Source organism: Neurospora tetrasperma (genome assembly GCF_000213175.1).
Source record: "Neurospora tetrasperma FGSC 2508 unplaced genomic scaffold NEUTE1scaffold_6, whole genome shotgun sequence".
Lineage (NCBI taxonomy): Eukaryota > Fungi > Ascomycota > Sordariomycetes > Sordariales > Sordariaceae > Neurospora > Neurospora tetrasperma.
Window position 1 is genome coordinate 1588468 of NW_009799104.1, and position 20577 is coordinate 1609044.

The 20577-nt window shown below is 51.3% G+C and overlaps 7 protein-coding genes across 7 annotated transcripts; 3 read left to right on the plus strand and 4 right to left on the minus strand.

The window, feature by feature from the left end:
* Positions 1-2329: 2329 nt before the first annotated feature.
* Positions 2330-5950, plus strand: NEUTE1DRAFT_87576 (peroxisomal copper amine oxidase; the record flags this gene model as incomplete). The annotated part of the gene is made up of 5 exons (XM_009855997.1): positions 2330-2632; positions 2693-3258; positions 3323-4125; positions 4205-5461; positions 5535-5950. The coding sequence occupies 4 exons, from the start codon at positions 2330-2332 to the stop codon at positions 4642-4644; spliced, it is 2112 nt and encodes a 703-aa protein (XP_009854299.1).
* Positions 5951-9279: 3329 nt separating this feature from the next.
* NEUTE1DRAFT_148691 (uncharacterized protein) lies at positions 9280-10133 on the minus strand (the record flags this gene model as incomplete). Its single annotated transcript, XM_009855998.1, has 4 exons — positions 9280-9398; positions 9479-9543; positions 9643-9674; positions 9930-10133. The coding sequence occupies 4 exons, from the start codon at positions 10016-10018 to the stop codon at positions 9330-9332; spliced, it is 255 nt and encodes an 84-aa protein (XP_009854300.1).
* A 240-nt stretch (positions 10134-10373) lies between these two features.
* Positions 10374-13401, plus strand: NEUTE1DRAFT_124604 (uncharacterized protein; the record flags this gene model as incomplete). The annotated part of the gene is made up of 4 exons (XM_009855999.1): positions 10374-10428; positions 10496-11135; positions 11195-11803; positions 11858-13401. The coding sequence occupies 4 exons, from the start codon at positions 10374-10376 to the stop codon at positions 12672-12674; spliced, it is 2121 nt and encodes a 706-aa protein (XP_009854301.1).
* Positions 13402-13433: 32 nt separating this feature from the next.
* Positions 13434-14060, minus strand: NEUTE1DRAFT_118142 (uncharacterized protein; the record flags this gene model as incomplete). Its single annotated transcript, XM_009856000.1, has 1 exon — positions 13434-14060. The coding sequence occupies one exon, from the start codon at positions 13951-13953 to the stop codon at positions 13777-13779; it is 177 nt and encodes a 58-aa protein (XP_009854302.1).
* Positions 14061-14128: 68 nt separating this feature from the next.
* NEUTE1DRAFT_87585 (mitochondrial import inner membrane translocase subunit tim16) lies at positions 14129-14836 on the minus strand (the record flags this gene model as incomplete). Its single annotated transcript, XM_009856001.1, has 2 exons — positions 14129-14551; positions 14731-14836. 2 exons carry the CDS (start codon positions 14731-14733, stop codon positions 14129-14131), a joined length of 426 nt encoding a protein of 141 aa, XP_009854303.1.
* Positions 14837-15712: 876 nt separating this feature from the next.
* Positions 15713-17055, plus strand: NEUTE1DRAFT_124605 (uncharacterized protein; the record flags this gene model as incomplete). The annotated part of the gene is made up of 2 exons (XM_009856002.1): positions 15713-16063; positions 16163-17055. The coding sequence occupies 2 exons, from the start codon at positions 15713-15715 to the stop codon at positions 16820-16822; spliced, it is 1011 nt and encodes a 336-aa protein (XP_009854304.1).
* Positions 17056-17772: 717 nt separating this feature from the next.
* NEUTE1DRAFT_131894 (uncharacterized protein) lies at positions 17773-19788 on the minus strand (the record flags this gene model as incomplete). The annotated part of the gene is made up of 2 exons (XM_009856003.1): positions 17773-18612; positions 18681-19788. The coding sequence occupies 2 exons, from the start codon at positions 19692-19694 to the stop codon at positions 17773-17775; spliced, it is 1854 nt and encodes a 617-aa protein (XP_009854305.1).
* Between the last annotated feature and the right edge of the window lie 789 nt (positions 19789-20577).

Below are 20577 nucleotides of genomic sequence, written 5' to 3' on the forward strand. Positions count from 1 at the left end.
ACCGCAACAGCCCACGGAGGAAACATCACCTCAATCCTCCCGTCCGTCTCCCCTGTCCAGCAATGGCTCGCGCCTGCGGTCAACAAGCCGTGTTATAAAGCCATCCTCACTGACGGCACGATGCCCATCGGATCCGTTCTGTTATTCCCAGTCACCTCTTGTAAGCCATCTCTTGTCATAACTCTCCTCTTCAGTTCTTCACTGTCCGTCTCTCTACCCCTCCTAAGAAACCAAAGGCAACTCCTTCCTCTGCCGCAGCGCCCTCTTCTTCATCAACAACCCTTCCCTCCTCCAAAGCTTCAAGCTGGAGTCAAACGGTCCCTTTCAAGCCTCCATTCCCCATACCGCACGAGGAGCCTTGTACCGGGTTGATCGTCAGTATGGCTACGGATACCTTTGTCGGAGGACAGCCGTTGCTGGTGTTCTATTCGTACGTGGGATGAACGGTTGGTGAGGGTGCCGGTGAATAATACTGCTTTTAGTGTTACGCTACCGAGAGATGGGAGGTGTTGAGGGAGTGTGGGACGCTGGGGGTTTGTGTCTTGCAGTGGTTCCGGTTTGGAGAGGGGGCGGAGCAGATGTATGAGAGTTGTGTTGATTCTGTTATCAGGCGTTGGAGTGGAGGATGGAAGTGCGAGAGGGAGGGATGAGTTAACTGTGAGTTAAGGTCGTCAAGGGAGCTGAGAGGTAGGTCGTACGAAGGGGTTGCAGATGGGAGGGGACTCAAATTTGAGAATACCTGTAGGTGTTGAACCGGTCAGTTACTGCTAGGATGGAAGATAATGAAGGTGTATTCTCACATCAACCTTGGCATACGAAATACGGCACCAAGTGAACTCATCTTTAGGGCAGCTGCCTCTTTTGGTCATCAACAATTATCAACCACGTAGTCCGTGGTGTGGTCTTTGAGTCCGTCGTATTGTCCGAACTCGGCCTTGGGCCAGAAAGGGCAAAAGGCGACAGTTGTTTATATTGTATTCAAAGGAGGGCAACAAATCACAGCCCGGGCATCGTCGGCATTCGATAGTCCTGGGCCTCGGTTGGTTTTGAGATTACAACCTGTGCTTACGTCTGCTTATCGCATCTTTAAGATCGTATCTTGAGGGCAAGCAGGCATCTTTGATACCATGGAGACGAATCCAGATCATCGTGGATTGTCGAGTCTTCTACGAGGTTGGAAAGGGGAAAGTCGGAGGGTCGCGTAAGGAGAAAGTTCGCCAAAGGGGGTTAAAATAACCGTTTTGATAAATCGCCAATCCGGATCTGGATGTTCCTTGCAGTTGGAAGGCCGGCAGCTGAACTCCGAATTAGGAAACTTTTCGACATCGATTGCAGCACTTAGGTTGGCGACAGAAGTTGTCCACAGATAAAGATGAGCTTGGCGATACTATTAGCGTCTGATAAAACATATTTGTTAGCTCCATCCGACTTAATCAGCTGAAGGCAGCAGGTGAATCCTAGCAGTTCAGTTGAGGAGTGGTTCTGGCAACGCTTGACGGATGAACAATGAGAGGCACCATGCCCCATACCATAGGCTGGCTAGGTAGACGTACCTGTAGCACAATCCGAACCATCTCCTGCTATGAATACAATTTCCATAACTGGCAAAGAAATCCGCATTGCCACAGTCGTTCCGAGTGTCCACGCAGTGTGTCACTTGGAAATGGTGGATGACCATGCGGCGGAATGCGGGGCTTGGTCGGTTAGGTATGCAGGTGGTGCACTAACAGCGCCGGCTGTCTTGGCCCCCTCGAAATCTCGGAGGGCACCCCTCTGGTTGGTGCTGTCCTAACCTTTGGATCTCAATATCCGTCATCGGCGACATTGTGATTGGTAAAGAGAAGCCTTGGAGGTAGCATTCTTTATCGACTTGCCCGCAAAAGTTGGCCCCGCTCTGCTGATAGAGCTTATCGTGACTTACACCAACGACCGTCATTCATTCAACTAGCATCCTTAACAGATTTGTTAGTAGAACATGTCTAGCTCAGTTAGTGGTGCAGTACCCAGAGCTCCGATACCTATCTATCAACACCCACTTACGTGCCAGACCAACCTTATCGTAATGGCCATGGGAAGCAATCGACAAATGACAAGATGATTCGGACTTATCGACTCGAGATGTGTGTCACCTAGACCAACTGGGACGAGCTGTTGAAGATGAGGGGCAAGCCGGATACAAGTATCTCTGTCATCCCCCAAGACACCTCATGATGACCTCCCAGGTATTCCCGTGCATCACCAACCCTCCCACATATATATTCTACCAGCTGAGCTCTTCATTTTTCCTCGCTGCTCCCATTCATCACAGTTCTGAGCATCATCCATCAAGATGGGCTCTGTCGACACCACTCTCCCACACCCCTTTGATCCACTCTCGCGGGAGGAAATTGAAAACACCATTTTCACAGTCAAGAAGGCCCACGGCGATGTCTACTTCAACGTTGTTTCCCTCCAGGAGCCTCGCAAGGCTGAGATGACAGCATGGCTTGAGGATCCCACCAAGGCACCCCGACCAAAGCGTCTTGCGGACGTCGTTGTCATTGCACCTGGTGGCAAGGTGTACGATGGCTTAGTAGATCCGGCCAAGGGCGAGATCGTTTCGTGGGAGTGGGCTGAGGGTCAGCAACCAATTGTAAGTGGTGTCTCTCAGGTCTGGCTATGAAACGTGAGATGGCTAACGTCTAGGGGTTAGTTAACCATGGAAGAACTCCAGCTTGTGGAACACATTGCCCGTAAGGACCCCAAGGTCATCGAGCAGTGCAAGATCAGCGGCATTCCCGAAGAGGATATGGACAAGGTGTACTGCGACCCCTGGACAATCGGCTTTGATGAGCGCTTTGGCAGCTCGGTACGGTTGCAGCAGGCGCTCATGTACTACCGCCCCGAGCTCGACAATTGCCAATACCAGTATCCTCTCGACTTCTGCCCCATCTACGATAGCGACAAGCAGGAGATCATTGCCATCGATATTCCCAAGATCCGCCGGCCACTCAGCAAGGCTCCCGCGTTCGATTATCACCCGGCTGCCATCGAGGCAAGGGGCGGTTTCCGCAACAACCTAAAGCCCATCAACATCACCCAGCCTGAAGGTGTCTCGTTCAAGCTGAACGGGAGGGAGATTGAGTGGCAGAATTGGAAGTTCCATATTGGTTTCAACTACCGCGAGGGTATCGTGCTCAACAACATCACCTTCAACGACCAAGGCAATGTCAGGCCGATCTTCTACAGACTCTCTATAGCTGAGATGGTGGTCCCTTAGTAAGTCAATGATATCGACCCAGAAGCAGCATTCAGACATGAGGGATACTAACCCGACAAACAGCGGAAACCCCGAACACCCTCACCATCGCAAGCACGCTTTCGACCTGGGCGAGTACGGCGCCGGCTACCTGACCAACAGCCTTTCCCTCGGTTGCGACTGCAAGGGCTCCATTCACTACCTCGACGCCGAGTTCCCCACGCGCGTCGGCGGCATTCGGAAGATCAAGAATGCCATCTGCATCCACGAGGAGGACTCCGGCATCTTGTTCAAGCACACCGACTTCCGCGACGACTCCGTCATTGTGACGCGCGGCCGCAAGCTCATCATCCAACAGATCTTCACGGCCGCCAACTACGAGTACGTGGTGGCCTGGATCTTCCACCAGGACGGCACCATCCAGCCCGAAATCAAGCTGACAGGCATCCTCAACACGTACATCATGGAGCCCGACGAGGACACGCACGGTTGGGGCACGCAGGTCTATACCGGGGTAAACGCACACAACCACCAGCACTTGTTTTGTCTGCGCATCGACGCCAACGTCGACGGGCCCAACAACTCCGTGTATGTCACGGATGCGGTCCCGGGAGAGGCTCCCGTCGGCAGCAAGGAGAACTTTTATGGTAACGCCTTTTACAGCAAGCGCGCCAAGCTGGCCACCACGGGCGAAGGCAAGACCGACTACATCGCCCAAACCTCGCGCACCTGGGAGATCTGCAACCCCAACAAACTGAACCCGTACAGCAAGAAGCCGGTGAGCTACAAACTCGTAAGCCGCGAGGTGCCTACCTTGCTGCCCAAGGAGGGTTCGCTGGTGTGGAAGCGTGCTGCTTTTGCTCGCCATTCGGTCCATGTTACCAAGTGTAAGCCCTTAAAACACCCCTTTTCCCCCTTTTAACTTATAAAGACCCACATCACTGACAAATCTCCCTGCTACCATAGACCGAGACGACCAACTCTGGCCTGCTGGCCGACACGTCCCCCAAACCTCAGGCGAGCCCTCGCGCGGTCTTCCCGAGTGGATCGGCGACGGTACCGAGTCCATCGACAACACCAACGTCGTTGTTTGGCACACCTTTGGCGTCACCCACTTCCCCACGCCCGAGGATTTTCCTGTCATGCCGGTCGAGCCCATGACCCTGCTGCTGCGCCCGCGTAACTTCTTTGCCCGAAACCCGGTGCTGGATGTGCCCCCCAGCTATGCGAGCACGCCGAGCCAGCTGCTGGCGAAAGGCCAGGGCGTGTACGATGCGGCGGATAAGTTGAGCAAGTTGGCTTTTGAGGTGCCGAAGGAAGTGGATGGTAAGGGGGTTAGTGGGGCGGGTAATGGTGCTGGCGGTTCTATGTCTTCGTGCTGTAAGAATGGTGATGGTTGCCAGTGAGTGTAACGCGTTGCGACTGAGTTGAAGCTCGAGATGGTCGAAATCGGATGGCTTGGTTTGAAAATTGGCGTTCTTGGGGTGGTCGATTTGATGATTTTGGTACATTGTTCTTTTTCGTTGTGTAAAAATATCCAGTCAGCTTGTTCCTCGTCACTTTTTGTCAGCCCTGGACGGCTGCTGAATGGGTGGGACTCTTGCCCAAAGATGAGATTCATGTGCTACCAGTAACTCCTTGAACGTATTGTACAGTGTGATCCATGCCCCGCCATGCTTTCCCCAGCATGTTATCTTTTTCCCGAACCAGCAATGCAACGTCGTGAAAAGTATTTAGTTCTGTACTCTAACAAAGTCCGTGAAAGACAATCAGCCGTCCACAGCTCTCAAATAGGGCGGTGCCTCGAGTGAGTGAATGTCCAACATCGCCCACTGTCCGTTCAACCATCTATCCCTTTCTGAACACTCCCTTCCCTGGTTCGTCAAGAAAAAAAGAGGCCATGCCAATCCAAGCTCCCGACCTCTCCTTTCTCACCCGTCATCTCGAGCCGCTTATTTCTTGACAGCCTGGTAAGGATACCAAGGATCCGCGTCCTTGCGGGTCCACACCTGCCTGCGCTTCTTGTTGACCACATGCTCGACCCAGATCTCATGAGCGTACTTCTTCTTGAACTCGCGAATGAAGCGCGGATCCCACAACTCTGACGCAATGCCCAAGTCCTTACAGCACCGCAGCAAAGCATTAGACTTGCAACCCTCTCCGGCCGTCGGTATTGTCTCCTCGGAGAAGTACTGGCATTCTCCACGGGCTTGGGCGACGAAGCTTTTGAAGAGTCTATTAGCTTGACCACTCCATTATAAAGTAGAGAAATGAAGAAAAAGGGGATGAAACTCACCGACCACCAACAATCAAAGCATACTCTCTCGTCACCACCTTCTCCCCCACCACCAACTCCCCCCTCGGCGCCAGTCCCCATCCTCCGGGTCCAAACGCTTGGTTCAGAATTCGGCGGTACTTGATCTCCGGCAGGTAAATGATTCCATCCGGCTTGACCTCAACATCCAGCGGATCAAGCGGCTGCATCAGGATCTTGGCGACCTCGGGGCTGAAAGCCTCCGTCGACAAGCCGTGGTAGGACGAGGACCAGTCAATCGTCTTCTGGGCCGCGCCGTTTCCGTTAGCGTTGCTGTTAGCACCGTTGCCTGTCAAGGCAGCAGTGAAGGCGCCCTTCTTAGTGCCGTTGTTGCTGGCGTTGTTGCTGCTGGGAATGGGAATTTGCGCCGCAAGCTCGGGGTCGACATCCTCGAGGGTAGCGCCAGGGACTTGAGCGGCCTGTGGGTCGAGGACTACGGGCATGGGAGTTTCTTCGATATCAGTGGCGGAAGCCTGCTGCTGTTGCGCAGGGGAATAAGGCTTTGCGGAGGGAGTGCTGATGCCGGCGGGCTTGGATGTGGACGAGGATGCAACGGGCTTCCTGGCGTTGTTGGAGGGAGTGTATGACTTGGGAGTGTATGTGCCGGTTGCGGATTTGGGTCTCGAGGTTGTGATGGGCCGTGACTGGAAGGCGGCGAGAGTCTGGAGGGTGGAAGAGGGCGAGCGCAGAGGCCGGCAGGCGGCCTGGAGAGCCTGAGAGCGCATCTCTAAGTTTGTTGTGGTTATTGTTTAACGCAGATGTTTCGAAGGCGAGGCAAGCGAGGTAGATGTGTTATAGTTCGAGTGCGCGGTGGTGGATGATTTTTTTTGTTGTTGTTGATTCGGTGGTTTGTTCCGAGAATGGAAGAGAAAACTGAAGGGAATGGAATTGTATGTGTAAACAAACTGAAGTGAATGCGACTTGCAGAAAATGGTGGACGAGTACAGTAGATACCCCTGCTTTTGCAACCCCCTCCTTTTGCAACCCCCTCCTTTTGCAAAAACCCCCCCTTTTGCTATAGAATCTGGTTGCCCGCATTCCCTCTGGTGTAGATTATTGCTAACTGCTATTTGCAACCGTGACGGCCCAGATTTGCAAAAAGGGGGGTGCTAATTGGTCAATGTGGGCCTCTGACAGCTGTAGACGGTCCGTCAATTTTAGGGTTAGGGTCTAGAATTTTCTAGATTTCAGTACCCAATTGCCTAGCTAGTACTCTAATACCCTAATTTATACTCAAAATACCCTAATTTTATAACTTTATTACCCACATTTAACTACCTGCCCAATACTCTTTTACCCAACCTTCGTCTGCCCGCCTACTATTTTGCCTACTTTGTTTATAAGAGACTTACTCTCTATATATTTTTATTAGTAATTTTATTTCTAATGAAATAATTTTTAGCGCTATACCTAAGTATAAATAATCCTCCCTAAATTAGGACTAATATTTATAATTATAAGAGTAGGCTAACCGCTACAAATCTCGCCCATCTCTTACCTATACTGCCTACTAGATTTAAGTAAAATGGAGTGTTAATATCTTTCTTTACTCTATTTCTCGATACTTTGATAAAAAGAAGAACTTTACTTTACTTATTTAAACCAATGAGCCTTCTACACAATTCCGAGTATTATGCGTGAGAGTTAGGAAGTGGCTAGTTTTTGAGACTTTATTCTTCTGTTAGTAGAAGGGTTTAGAATTACAAGATATAGGTATTTTTATTGAATTTTTATAGGAGAAAGCATGCGAGATTTGGTTAAGGTACCCTAAAGCCTACAATAACGAACCTACTAATGAAAATATATGCCCCTCTTTTGGAAAGAAGTAGTATAGCCTTTTTAGAGAGTAGTATTATATTTGCGAGTGTGCCTTCTATAGTGAAGTAATTAAAGCACTTAAAGATAATAATAAGATAAGTTAAATAATAAAGGAAATATAAACTCTTATTATTATTATTCCTAAAGGTAATTGGTATAATATAGATGAGATGGGGTTATACTAGTAGCAGACTATATCTTATTACTTCGCTTTAAAAATGCGCCCTAATATAAAGAAAAACAAATTATAAATTTTACTTACCTTTACAATTAGCAATACTAATAATAAATTCTTTAATATTTAGGCTATCGGTAAATTTAAAAAACCTTATATTTTATGTGGGTTTAATTTTATTACTATACGAATTGTTTAGTGAAGCAACAATAAGGTGTAGATAATTAGAAAATTTATAGAAGAGTAACTCCGGTCTTTTTATATGTATATTAACTATAGAAAACCCGGATAATAAATTTTTTTATTTTTTAATAATTTTTCTACTTACTAGTTTAGTATTAAGTTAACGCCCCCTCCTTCTAATATTATTGTTAGATTCCTACTATCTAACGTTATTCTATTGTATTAACTAATGGATTAGGGTATTATTAATATATTTAAAGCTTACCATCATTATTCCTTTCTATATTAAATATATTATTAATTTATAGAAACTTCTACTGCCAAGAATTATATATTTGAAATAAATTTGAGGATTGCTCTGAAATGGGCATTACAAATCTGGTTCTTAGAAGTCAAGACTAATATTATTTGAAACTATTGGGTTAAATCTACTATTGTCGATAATAGTTAAGAACTAATTGGAGTTATTGAGGACTTGCTAATAAATATAAATACCCTCTTTGAGCGAATTAATAATTTTGTCCCTATACGAAATTGTATAACTCTATTTAACTTTCTTAACTCCAATAATAAGAATGAAGTACTTATAGAGCTAAAAATAGTAGAGGAAGTACTTAAATCTATTATTATAGATTAGTAAGTAGAAAATAGTAATAATAAGACTGTTATAGGGCTAGCGCTCTGGATTAAAGACTCAGCTTTACTAAGTCTACTAAGCCGGGACCGGCCCGTATTAATAGAGATGCGAACCTTCTAATTGGTCGGATCTACATATTTACCTAGCCCGTACAGTCTTAGCACCCTGCACAAAACCTTCTCCAGACTGCACCCTTCTAGTGCAGTCTTCCTTTTACTCTCTTTGTTAAATATAGCATTTCAACCATTACACGACTGCTCGCTGTGCAATACTCTGGCAGACCCGTTACAAAGACGGTAGAAGAGGAGGAGAATGACTGTAACTTCAAGCTTCTAGTTACAATTTTAAGCAAGGAGGTAGTGTAGTACATTGGCGATATACTAGAGTGGGCTCTCGAAAAGGACTGCTTTGAATTTAATAAAGTATAATAATTAAGGAGGATGAAATAGCGAGTTAAAGGATGGAGAAATTTATGAAAAACGTAAGTTACGATTGAGGGGATGTTGTAATGTAGAAAGTAGTAAAAATATATAGAATTTTAATATTTTTAATATGGGGTTACCCTCTTTTGCAAAACCCCCCCTTTTGCAAAAATTTCGGGCTGCCGGGATTATTTGCAGAAGCAGAGGTATCTACTGTAGACGGCGGGGCGCAAAAGCAGGCACGACGTAAGGACGACCCATGCAGCAGGGCTTGGCACTGAGGCGAGTAAACGCGGAGATTTCCACCCAAGTCAAGACCCAGTCGGTTTCTGTTCCCGAGGAGGGAGCTTGGGCCAATTGAGTCAAATGTTACTGTAGTGATGTCGATTTCTATCCTCAAGTAGGTACCCTACAGGCAAGTTCTCACGACAGCCCCTTCCAGACACAGTGATGACTCGACATCAACTTGAAAACTGTAATTTTCTGAGAGGAGAGTTCTGATTTCGGTTTTTACTTGGGTAGGTACCTAAGGAATAACCTGATCATACATCCTTGGTGTCCGTACGCCTATCGTTGCCCTGGAGCTTCCAGCACTGCCTGAATCTCTCCATCTGTTGTGTTCAAGATCCGGGCACGTATTAGCGATGAGTGGTGCCTTTTGACATTTTCCAAATCCAAGATTCTCACTTGCCTCGCTCTTGCACAACCTCCAATCCTTCTTCTCATAGTAACAATCGGTCAACCTGGCATTCTCGTCTGTGGTGTGCGAAGGACAAGTGGAGGTTAGTTAGAGAACAGTGAACTTCACTCCCAGAAACAAGTGAACAATCTCGCTGGTGTGGCAGGAGGTCTTACCGGAGCACCCAGTGCTGAAGATCCGCTTGTCCCTGTAACGCCCGTGGCAGTCAATGTCAGCAAGCTTACCCCACAAAACAGTAAAGGAACGGTCCGGACCTGCAGAGGAACGGTACCTCCAAAAGGAGCCGGATAGGAAGGGGAAGGAAGGAACAGCTAAGGCATAAGTAGTGTCTGCAGGTGATGCCTTTCGTCCGGACTCCGCGGCCATTGCTCGTTATTTTGTTGAGTGTTGGGGGGGGGGGCACCGGGCGGCAGAAACCACCTCATATAAATCGGGCTCTTACCATTCATCTGGCTCGTCATCTTGCTGGCCGGCAGTAGCAGCAGCACTCGCAGACGGTCTTTGATCGGGCACTTTGTCGTTGCTGGCCATTTTCAACCGCTTCCTTTCTCCTTCTCCTCCAGTTGAGTCTCGTTTTCTCGGGTTGGCGCAGTAGAGAGGTATCGGCTGTTCCTGAGTCTTTGCTGGTACGAGTGCCTTCCAGTTTAGGTTGTGTTTAGATTGTTGTGAACTGAAGGCACGGTGACAGTGCCGGAAAAGGGCGCAAGTAGCCCTGAAACAATCCACTAACAGCTAGCACAACAGGAACCCCAACAACGTATGTACCCACGACGGTATCTCCTACAGACGGGGTCCCTCAATCTTCATCTCACACCTTTTTCAACACAAGAAGCGCGACAAAACTTACTACCTAAAGACTCGAATTTCTCTTGTCTTCACGGCAATCATGGCTACCCGCCTGAAAACTGACCAGCGGGTACTCAATGTCCTGATCTACGCAGGTGAGATCGCCCGTCTTCTGACACTCAACTGAGATTCCATGACGCTGTTGACTAACGGCTTATACAGGAGCGGGAGTAACCCCCGAATGTCTCCGCCAATGCACCCAGTCCCTGAAGCGTCTCGTGGGATCCAAATATGCTGTTTCCCACATAACAGCATCGACTCTCAAGACCGAACCCTGGCAGTCAACTTGTGCTCTGTTGGTTTTTCCTGGTGGCGCCGACCTCCCCTTCTGTCGCGACCTCAACGGCCCCGGCAACCGCGTCATTGCCGACTACGTCCGCAACGGAGGAGCTTACTTGGGCTTCTGCGCCGGAGGCTACTATGGCAGCGGCCAGTGTTGGTTTCAGCTCGATGACCCAAGCCAGGATGTCAAGGGCCCGAGAGAGCTGGCTTTCTTCCCGGGCACTTGCGGTGGTCCTGCCTTTAAGGGATTCCAATACCACTGTGAAATGGGCGCCAAGGCTGCCAAACTTTCTGTGAGAAAGGAAGCCTTCACTGGTGGCCAAGCGCCGCCTGATGTCTTCAAATCGTACTACAATGGAGGCGGAGTCTTCCTCAATGCCGAGGCGATGGAATCCGACGGGGTCGAAATCCTTGCCGAATATGCAGACCGTATCGATTTCCCGTCTGGTAAGACACAGGCTGCTGTGGTATTTTGCAAGGTTGGTCAGGGTAAAGCCATACTCACAGGACCACACCCAGAGTAAGCCGCGAACTTTAATTTTGAACTACCTTGGGGGTTTTCTGCTGACACAAGCTCAGATTCTCTGGCACCTCTTTGAAATCGCAGCCTGACATCCCGGGTTACGACAAGCTTGTAGAGGAGGTGACGGCGGACGAAAGTGCACGACTGGAATTCCTTGCGGCATGTCTCAGCAAGATGGGGCTGTCACTCTCTCCCAAGGCTGCATGGGATGATATTCCCCGACTAACGACCATGTTGAACATCTACTGCCAGGGAGGGCACCTTGAGTCCCTCCTAAACCGCCTCACGGGGCGAAGCTATGCGGTCATAACTGATGGGAGCATCTGGCTCGAGGATAAGTACGGATCGGATATGTTCCATCTCGAGTGGACTACTGACGGCTCATGTTCAACCAACTACGAACCACGAAAGTCTGACAAAATTACTTGGCGACTCAATGTTGGCTCTAAGGTAGCAGGCCAAGGGGACGACGAGTCAGGCACAGAGTTTGACCACGACATTTACTACGCTAGCTTGGAAGAATTTAGAACGCTTGAATCCAGCCGTGGGTTCAGTACATGGAAGCAAGCATTGGGGACACATGGCGCATGGTGTCCGACCCTAAGCTGGGGCAACCACTTGATGTATGGGGACACTGTCACGAGTACTAATACTTTGCTCTCAAGGTAAGAGGAGGCACACTTCTGTACACATAACCAGACACTGATATCGTGCTGCAGCAACCCCCAGCTTCTTTCCAAACTAGAGTCCGGCTTCACCTTTACCGCCACTCGCCAGGTGGCAGGCCGTGGCCGGGGCAACAACGTCTGGGTCTCCCCCGCCGGCTGCTTGATAATGTCAACGGTCATCAACCACTCAGCGAATGTAATTGCTTCACGCCCGTTAGGCTTCTTCAATTATCTGGCGGCAATTGCTATCGTCGAGGCCATCAAGGGATACGACCACGAGGATGACATTTACCAAAAGTTGGACGTCAAGATCAAGTGGCCGAACGACATCTACGTTCGAGACCCGAGCAAGCCCAACGAGCCAGCCTACGTCAAAGTTGGCGGTATCCTCGCCAACTGTTCTTACAGCGCTCCGAATTATCAGGTTGTCCTCGGCATCGGACTCAACACGAACAACGCCCAACCCACGACCAGTCTCGATGCACTTCTTAAGTGGACTGCTAGCATGCTAGAAGGCGACAAGCCATCTCCACCGCCGTTCAACATAGAACGCCTGGTGGCCAGAATTGTCATCTGCCTCGAGATCCTCTACGACCACTTCCTGCGGAAGGGCTTCTCGGACGAGGTGGAAGCCTTGTACTACAAGCATTGGCTGCATACCAACCAGATCGTCACCCTTGAAGATGAAGACGGCGTGAAGGCCCGCGTACTGGGTATCACCAAGGACCAAGGCCTTCTGGTGGCCGAGGAGGTCATGGAGGACGGCATCGAACTGAACTCGTGGAAGGGAACGGGTACAATGTTCCAGTTGCAGAGCGACGAGAACGGGTTCGACTACTGGAAGGGACTGATCAAGAGGAAGGTCTAGCAGAAAATCACTGACATTCCTATTTCTGTTTCGGTTCCCAAGTTCGCCCAACCTCCCGGTCACAGCAATGGGGTATTTGAGATGTCTCCTTCCGCTGAGACATTTCATGGGCCTCTATCGGTTCAGTCTCGGCCCTTCAAGAGACCATATTCACCTGAGGTAACCGTGACTGTTACTGAGCTTCCTGAGACTCCGGCAACGACTCCCAAGAAGGCGAGAATCACTCCCGACATGAAACCAGCCCAGTTGATCCCAGCCATCGTGGTGACTTCGCCGGGCAGAACGAGCCGTGTCCCACACCCGGGATACTGGTGGTATGGGTGATCATGCCTGAACTTCTTGGTACCTTGCTGCAGTCAGCGCAAGTCTCTTTGCTCGGAAATCATTTTGAGCCGATGGAACAAGTTGTCAGAGTTTGGTACCATCACAGCCAGGTTTGCATTCTCTTTAGAATTTGGTTGGCATTTTTCGAGGAATTCATTTCAGAAAAGAACAGCGAAACATGGTATATGAGGTTAGAGTAGATGGCACATGAGCGTTATGATACAACAAGCGTTGCAGTTGCAGATGTAGACACTGGATACCGTTGGTACCACTATTGTCATAAGAGATACAAATAGAGTGCAGCCTTTCCAACATGTAAAGCCATGACGAGAGTACATAGTCAAAGTTACCTACCTAGAGGTACCTGGTGTAGCTACCAGTGCTTTCATGAACTCATAGCGAGATACAACATAAAGACTCACGCCAATACCTCGTCCACTCATGTTTTGATTTTGTACAGAAGTGATAGAATTACACGTGGTAGGGGCCAAATGACCCCTGCCATTTCTCTCTCGCTATGAATATGCAGAAACAACAACCATCCATCCATCCGGCAAACCGCTATCCCTTGTCTTTTGCCGAATCCTGTATATGTCCTTCCTAACCGCGAACGCCAGGCCTGCCGAAGTCGAGTGAAGAGTTTTTGTTTTTATGTCTGTGTGTTTTTTGTACAAGTCGGGACTGGAGAATGGGCGGTGATCTTTGGCCGTGGTCGGGCGGACGGTGGCATTCCTAGTCACCCCTTGACTGCCAACCGCCGGTATCCAACGAACGTATGTCAAGGCGGCACTGGCCCGGAACGGAGGACGATGGAAGGGAGAAGAAGAAAAAGCATTGTTATCGTGTGCTGGTCGTTTCGTTCTCTCCGTCGCCAAGTCGTATCATCGTGTAAAAACGGGGGAATGCAACAATCGATTTGACCGCAGTAGCAGTCAGCCGTAGCTCCCCCTTCCATCAACTTCCGCTGCGTGTGTGCATGTGCGTGCCGAATATGTGCAGCGTCCCCATCCCCGACACCACCAAGCCGCCGCTACCACCACCAACTCCACCGCCGCCGCCGCCGTCCTTCCTGGAAAGATTTCTCATCTCCAGTTCTCGAGACGTGTCTGTTCAGTCATGCCGCGTGACGATCACCGATCCTTGTAGATCTTGGGGTTCCACCCTTCTTTGACCTCCTCCTCGGCCTGCTTCTCCTCCATCTTGGGCTTAATCTCAGCCTCGAGGCGCTCGCGCGCCCGCACGACCTTGCTCTGCAGGTAGAAGGAGCCGCCCTTCTCCGGGTCGTTGGCGTCAAACAGGCGCTTGAACCGCTCCATCACCTCCTCCATGTTGGCCGCTGTGCCGTCCGCAGGCTTGTTGACATTGAGAATCTTGCACGCCTCGTCGAGGGTCATGCCGCTGGTCAGGCTGGCGCGTCCGGTAGCAGCGTTACCGTTCTTTTGCTGCGCGCGCTGGTACTGCGAGGAGGCGGCCGCTTGCTTGTAGGCCTCGGCGAAGGCGCGGCCGAGCACGCGCGAGCCGACGACGACCACTTGGGTGATGAGACGGTAGGCCTAGAGAGGTTGGAAAAAAGGTTTTGTTAGTTAACTTGTGTTTACTAAGTATGTGAAAGGCAGTCAAGTCCGGGAACTCGGGAATAGACGGTTGTGCATAGCAACAAACCAACCAAACAACCAAGCAGACAATGTGGCGCAACTTTTGTTCAACAACAAGGAAAAAATAATAAGCATACCATTATGACTATATGGAGCTGGCCGCCGAAGTGGCTAGCAATGGACTGGGTTGGCAGATGGGTGTCTGCGTCGCGGATGCAGAGGTACTTTGGGGGGGAAGTTGTCGGATGCCGTAACACGAATGGAGATGGAGATCAATCGATGGATAACGAACCGTCCAGGTCCCGTCGATAACGACGGCGCCGCCAACTTCAAAAAATTGAGCCGACAAGAGATGGGCCGGACCGCCGATTGCCGGAAATTCTTCGGCAGGGTCTTGGCATCCTTCCGGCAGCCTGTCCAGGCAGTAGAGGTACGTACCTGTTGCCTGCCCCAGTCCTGTGCTGACCTGTTCCGTTGTCAATGACATGGGCTGCTTGCTGCACGCTGCAACGGGTCGGGTGTGACGACTGTGAGGTGACACTGCCGTGCCTCTGGACGGGCGGGATGACGCCTGAGGCACCAACCCACCACAGAAGCCCCCACTCACAGGGGCCTGGACCACTGAACCACAGTGTTTGAACGCTGCAGTAAACACTGAACCTACCTAGGTATGTAAGCACAAGTGGCCCGAGCAGCTGGCCGCCAACCGTTTCAAGAGGGAAGCTTCCACTTCCACCACGACTTTGACACGAATTGACATCTGAAAAGGAAGCGCAACGCAACATCATCACGACTCTTCGACTTTGCCGTGGCCTTTTTCCTGTCAACACTCACGCTCGTTGATTTCCGACTTTCTCCACCGAATTGAATCTCCATCATCGATTTCCGACGCTGTTCTCACACCCCACGAACGCGCATTAGAAACGACGGGCGCTCAAGTGCAGCTATTATTGACAGTTTGCGCCTACGTCAGCTGGTACCTACATACTCGGTAACATCAGCCCCTGTGAATTCACAATCCCCCCTTGTTGACGATCGGGGAAGAACGACGACAACTTTTCAACCACCACAACACTCCCTCACATACGAGAGCGGACCACGCCGATTACATCACCAACCATGTCGCAATACTACGGCGCACCGCCAAACCAGGGCTACGCCCCTTCCAACGCCCAGAACCTCCAGTTCTACCCCTCCTCATACACACAGCCCGTGTCCGGCCACGCAACACCTTCACAAGCAGCATACGGCTACGGCGGGCCCTCGTCGTCTGGTGGCTATGGCGTAGGAACCGGTGGCTTCTCCTCGGGCTTTGGCGGTAGCAGCGCGGCTGGCGGCGTTTCGGGTCGCATGGGCGAGCAGGGCGGACTGAGGACCGGATGGCTGGCGGCCTTTTCGACGGAAGGGTACGAGGGAGAGCCTCCTCTGCTGGAGGAGCTGGGCGTTAACTTTGGACATATTCGATCAAAGGTAAGTTGTTTTGCTTATCTTCTTTCTTCCTCTCTCTCTTCACCTCCAGCTCTCTAGGAAGGACGGCATACTAACTAAAGTCCCCCAAATCAAAAACAGACCCTAGCAGTCCTCAACCCCTTCGGCCGCATCGACCAACACCTAATGGACGACTCCGACATGGCCGGCCCCGTCCTCTTCTTCTTTCTCATGGGCACCTTCCTCCTCCTATCCGGCCGCGTCCATTTCGGCTACATCTACGGCCTCGCCCTCTTCGGTTCCATCAGCCTGCACGTCATCCTCTCGCTAATGGCTCCCTCGGCCGGTGTTCCCTCCTCCTCCGCCTCTGCCTCCGGCCCGGCTGGCCCTGGCGCCCCAGCACAAGCCTACTCGTCCTACCCAGGCCCGTCCGCAACCTCCATCTCGTCCGCCTCCATGTCCGCCGCCGACCACGACCACAGCGCCGGTCGCTCCACTTTGACCTTTGCCCGCTCCGCCTCGGTGTTGGGGTACTGCCTGCTCCCGCTCGTGGCCACCAGTCTGGTCGGGATCGTGATGCCCATGGATACACCCCTCGGCATCGTCCTGACGAGCGCGGCCATCTTGTGGTCGACCTACTCGGCTAGCGGCATCTTTTGCGCCGTGTCGAGGATGCGGAGCATGCGGGCGCTGGTGGCGTACCCGCTTGCGCTGTTTTATGTGGGGTTTGGCATCATGAGCGTGTTTAGCAGCAAGGGGAGTGGGTCGTTTGCCAAGGTTGGAACGGCTTCTTCATTGTGATGAGGTTGTGTGTGTAGTCTGTGTGTGTAAGGGAGGGTGGACAAAAAGTTGGTAATGAATGGGGGGGGTTAGTGGGATAGGGGGTCGTAGATGTTACTTGGGTAATGATGGGGTTATATATGTATGTATGCTTGGGTTGGGTTGGGTCGGTTGGTTGATTGGCTGAAATGGTGTCCAGTGTGCCTACTACTGGGTATCAAATATACAAAAGAAATCAAATCACTAACAATGCACCTTTTGCCTTTTGCTTTTTTGGCTGGGGTGGATGAAAAAGCATAGTGGACATGAAACTGAACGTAATGCAAAAGAGTTTGATCATCATAATATCTATTAGATCCAAGATCCATTCCATTTCACTATATTCCGTTCATCCGTTGGAATAAAAAGAGCTCTCGAAACTCCCCTCTGTCATGATAAATCTGGTTGTAGCACGGAAAATGACAGCTGCTAGCAAGAGGCCTATGAAAAACTCGTACCACGCAAAAAAAAATAACAGTTCAAAAAATGTTGGAAACAAAAAACACCAGCCTGCCGAGCGCCCCAACCCTCCCTCCCTCCCTCACTGGAACGCCCTTGAGCAGTTTATAATAGCAACACCAACACACAACCTAATCTCTCCTTGCCACATAGGCAAACCCAACAACGACAAACAAATTGCTCCGGACCGCTTGCTTTTTGATGAGTTTGTGACCAGACCAGAAGACCTTGATCCAAGGCCAGTGCCAAAGCCAGTGACCAGTGAAACTGAACATTTGTGAAAAAGTTGAAACAAAATATTCTGTCCGTGACTGGGACCATTGTTGCTCAGCAAAACAAAACGTCGTTTCTTTCTCCCGACCTCTTTCAAGCTTTTCGCTCTCTTTGTTTGGTGTTTTCTTACACTTCCCAACTCAACCCATTCGTTCACGTATTCATCGTCTGTCTGGCGTCGTCCTTGTCTCTTTCTTTCCTTATTCCTTGGGCTCAGCGCCAAGAATAGAGTACTGACCACCAGCGCCAGCAAAGATGATCTTGCGATCGCGAATCGCCGAGTTGTCAATCAGCGTGGGCGTCTCGATATCGTCTGTTGTTCCCTGGCCGGTCTGGTAGTTGGCCGAGAAGCCCCACGAGTAGACTTTGCCGTCCTCGGTGATGGCGAAGCTGTGATCGGTGCCGGCGGCCACATGGACAATCTTGCCCTCAATATCTGGCACGACGGCGGGCTGGACCAGGATTCTGGGCTTGTCCTTCTCGTCGAAGATGGTGTTCTCCTCAGTGAACGACCCCGACGGGTGGCCGACTTGGTGCCCATCGATGCGGCCCCACGTCAGCAGCTCGCCCTTGTCGTTGGTCGCGAGCGAGTGGTGCTCGCCACCGGCAATATCGACAATGTTGTGCTCCTTGAGCGAATCAACCAGCTGCGGCTTGAGGATGAAGCCGCCATCGGTGCCGGCCTCGGCCTCGATGCCCAGTTCCGCGTAGTTGTTAAGACCCCAGCCAATCACCCGGCCCTTGGTATCGATGATGAAGCAGTGGTACGAGCCGCAGGCGAGTTTGGCAGCCTTGGCGCGTCCGGGAAGCGTGCCGATGCTGGCGGGGAAAAGGGCGCCGTTTTCGTCGCGCTCAAGCAGGCGGCGCGCAAGTTGGGCTTGCTGGCCGGCGCCCCAGGCGAAGACCTTGTTCTTCTCGTCGAGGGCGAGAACGTGGTTGGAGCCGACGGCGAGCTGCTTGATCTTGCTGAGTTGGGTGATGAGGGCAGGCGTCTTCTGAATCAGCACATTTCTGGTGAAGCCAAGAATGCCTTCGTTTGACTGTAGAAATCAGTTAGTATCGGTACAACGGGTGTGATGAGAACTGTCGCGACATTAAATCAACTTACCCTAAAAGTACCCCATCCGTAAACTTGACCGGTAGCGGTCAAGGCAAAGGTAGCGCTGTCGCTGGCAACGACCTGAACCCAGACGGTACCCTCGGGAACGTCCGTGGTGTCAATCTCGCCAGGCGTGCTCTCCTTGGGGTTGAGGCCAGTGTCGTCCTCATCCTCGGAGTCAGATTCCGCATCGGCGTCGCGCAGACCACCGTCCCAAGTCGTGTCGCGGCCAAGAGCGCCCTGGTCGTTGACGCCCCAAGTGAGGATCTTGTTGTCCTTGGTGAGCGCAGCGACGTGCATGCCGCCGCAAGCGACCTGAACAATGCCGCTAAGGTTGTGGTTAATGCGCGGACGCTTGACGTCAATGGGCTTCTTTCCGTCGTACTTCAGGCTGCCGAGACCGAGCTCTCCCGAGGTGCCTTCACCAAAGACAAAGATGTCCATCACTTTGGTGGGCGCCTCGTTGATCACCTTGCCCAAAGGCTTCTTCTTGGGTTCGGGCTTGGGCTTCGGGGCGGCCTTGGCCTTCTTGGGCGCGGGCTTCGCGGCTTCATCTTCGTCGGTCTTGGCTCTCTTAATCATGGGGCGAGTGCCGTTGACCTGCTTCTCATCGGCAAGCTCCTCTTGCTCCTCTTCCTCCTCGTCCTCCTCGCGCTTGCGCTTGGCGCCGGCGACGCTGTTTTCCTTATCAGAATCATCCTTGGCGGCGGCAGCCTTCTTAGCTGCAGCAGTCTTCTTGGGGGCAGCAGCCTTTTTGGGCGCAGGAGCCTTCTTCGCGGCAGCCTTGGGAGCAGCAGTCTTCTTGGGAGCAGCGGCCTTCTTCGCGGCAGCCTTGGGCGCAGCAGTCTTCTTGGTGGCGGCGGCTTTGGGCGCGGCCTTGGGCTCCTCCTCGTCCTTCTTAGCGACCTTCGCGGTCGTCTTCTTGGTGACAGTAGTAGTGGTCTTCGTCTTCTTGGTTGCTGTTTTGGCGGCAGGCGCGTTCTCCTTCGCGGTCTGCGTCGCGGCGGCTCTCTTGGGAGGCATGATGTGAAGTGAGTCTGTCAGGAGATTTTTGGTGGTTGGGTTCTTTTTCGAGGATGATTCCAAGCAGTACTGAGAGCTGGAATGGGGACAATTGGTGATATCGAGGATGTTGCAAGCTGAATTGTTTGCAAAGACGCGTTGTTAATTTTGTGCGATAGCGAAAAGAGGTCCAGGTGCGCAAGAGTGGGTTGATGTTGTGAGGGTTACCCTGTCGCAATTGGGTAAAGGTTGGGATTGTTATTGACGGGGGGGTGCGGAAATAAACGGAAGCGGAATGGCGGAGATCGGGAGTCAGGAGAGCAAAAGGAATTTGGTGCCACTTCTGATTGAGCCAGGGGGCCAGGGGGGATGTGGTGGCCTTTGCGTCGCAAAGAAAAATCGACGCGACTGGACGGGACGCTGCGCTCTCCTTTTGACGTCGGCCGCGGTGAGGGAAGTGGGTCCATCCCAAGCTTCAATGAACAATAGTTAGAGTGAGGCTCTCAATAAGGTACCACCACCATTCACCTCTCACCTCATCACTGTCAACCCAGAAACAGAGCTTTTCAACTCAGTCGATTTGACCTCCCGTCACTGTTCAATGGCTCGCTGGCAGCGAACCGAATGCTCGAATTCTGTTTGGAATTCGGGTTACAATAACGGATCCGTACCGACCCCCCTCCCCCCTGCCGCTACCCGCCAAGTGACGCATTGCAGTAGCAACCAGCAGGACAACAACAAAGAGACCTTTCTGTGCGAGACGCGTTCTTTGTCCCATTGATCATCGGTCATGGACTTGCAGCCGCTTGAATAAACCACACAATAGCAGTGCAGGCATTCATGATGTCGTCGTCCAATGTTCAGACGAAAAGGCAAAGGCATTTTCGCCCAGTCTGCGGTAGTC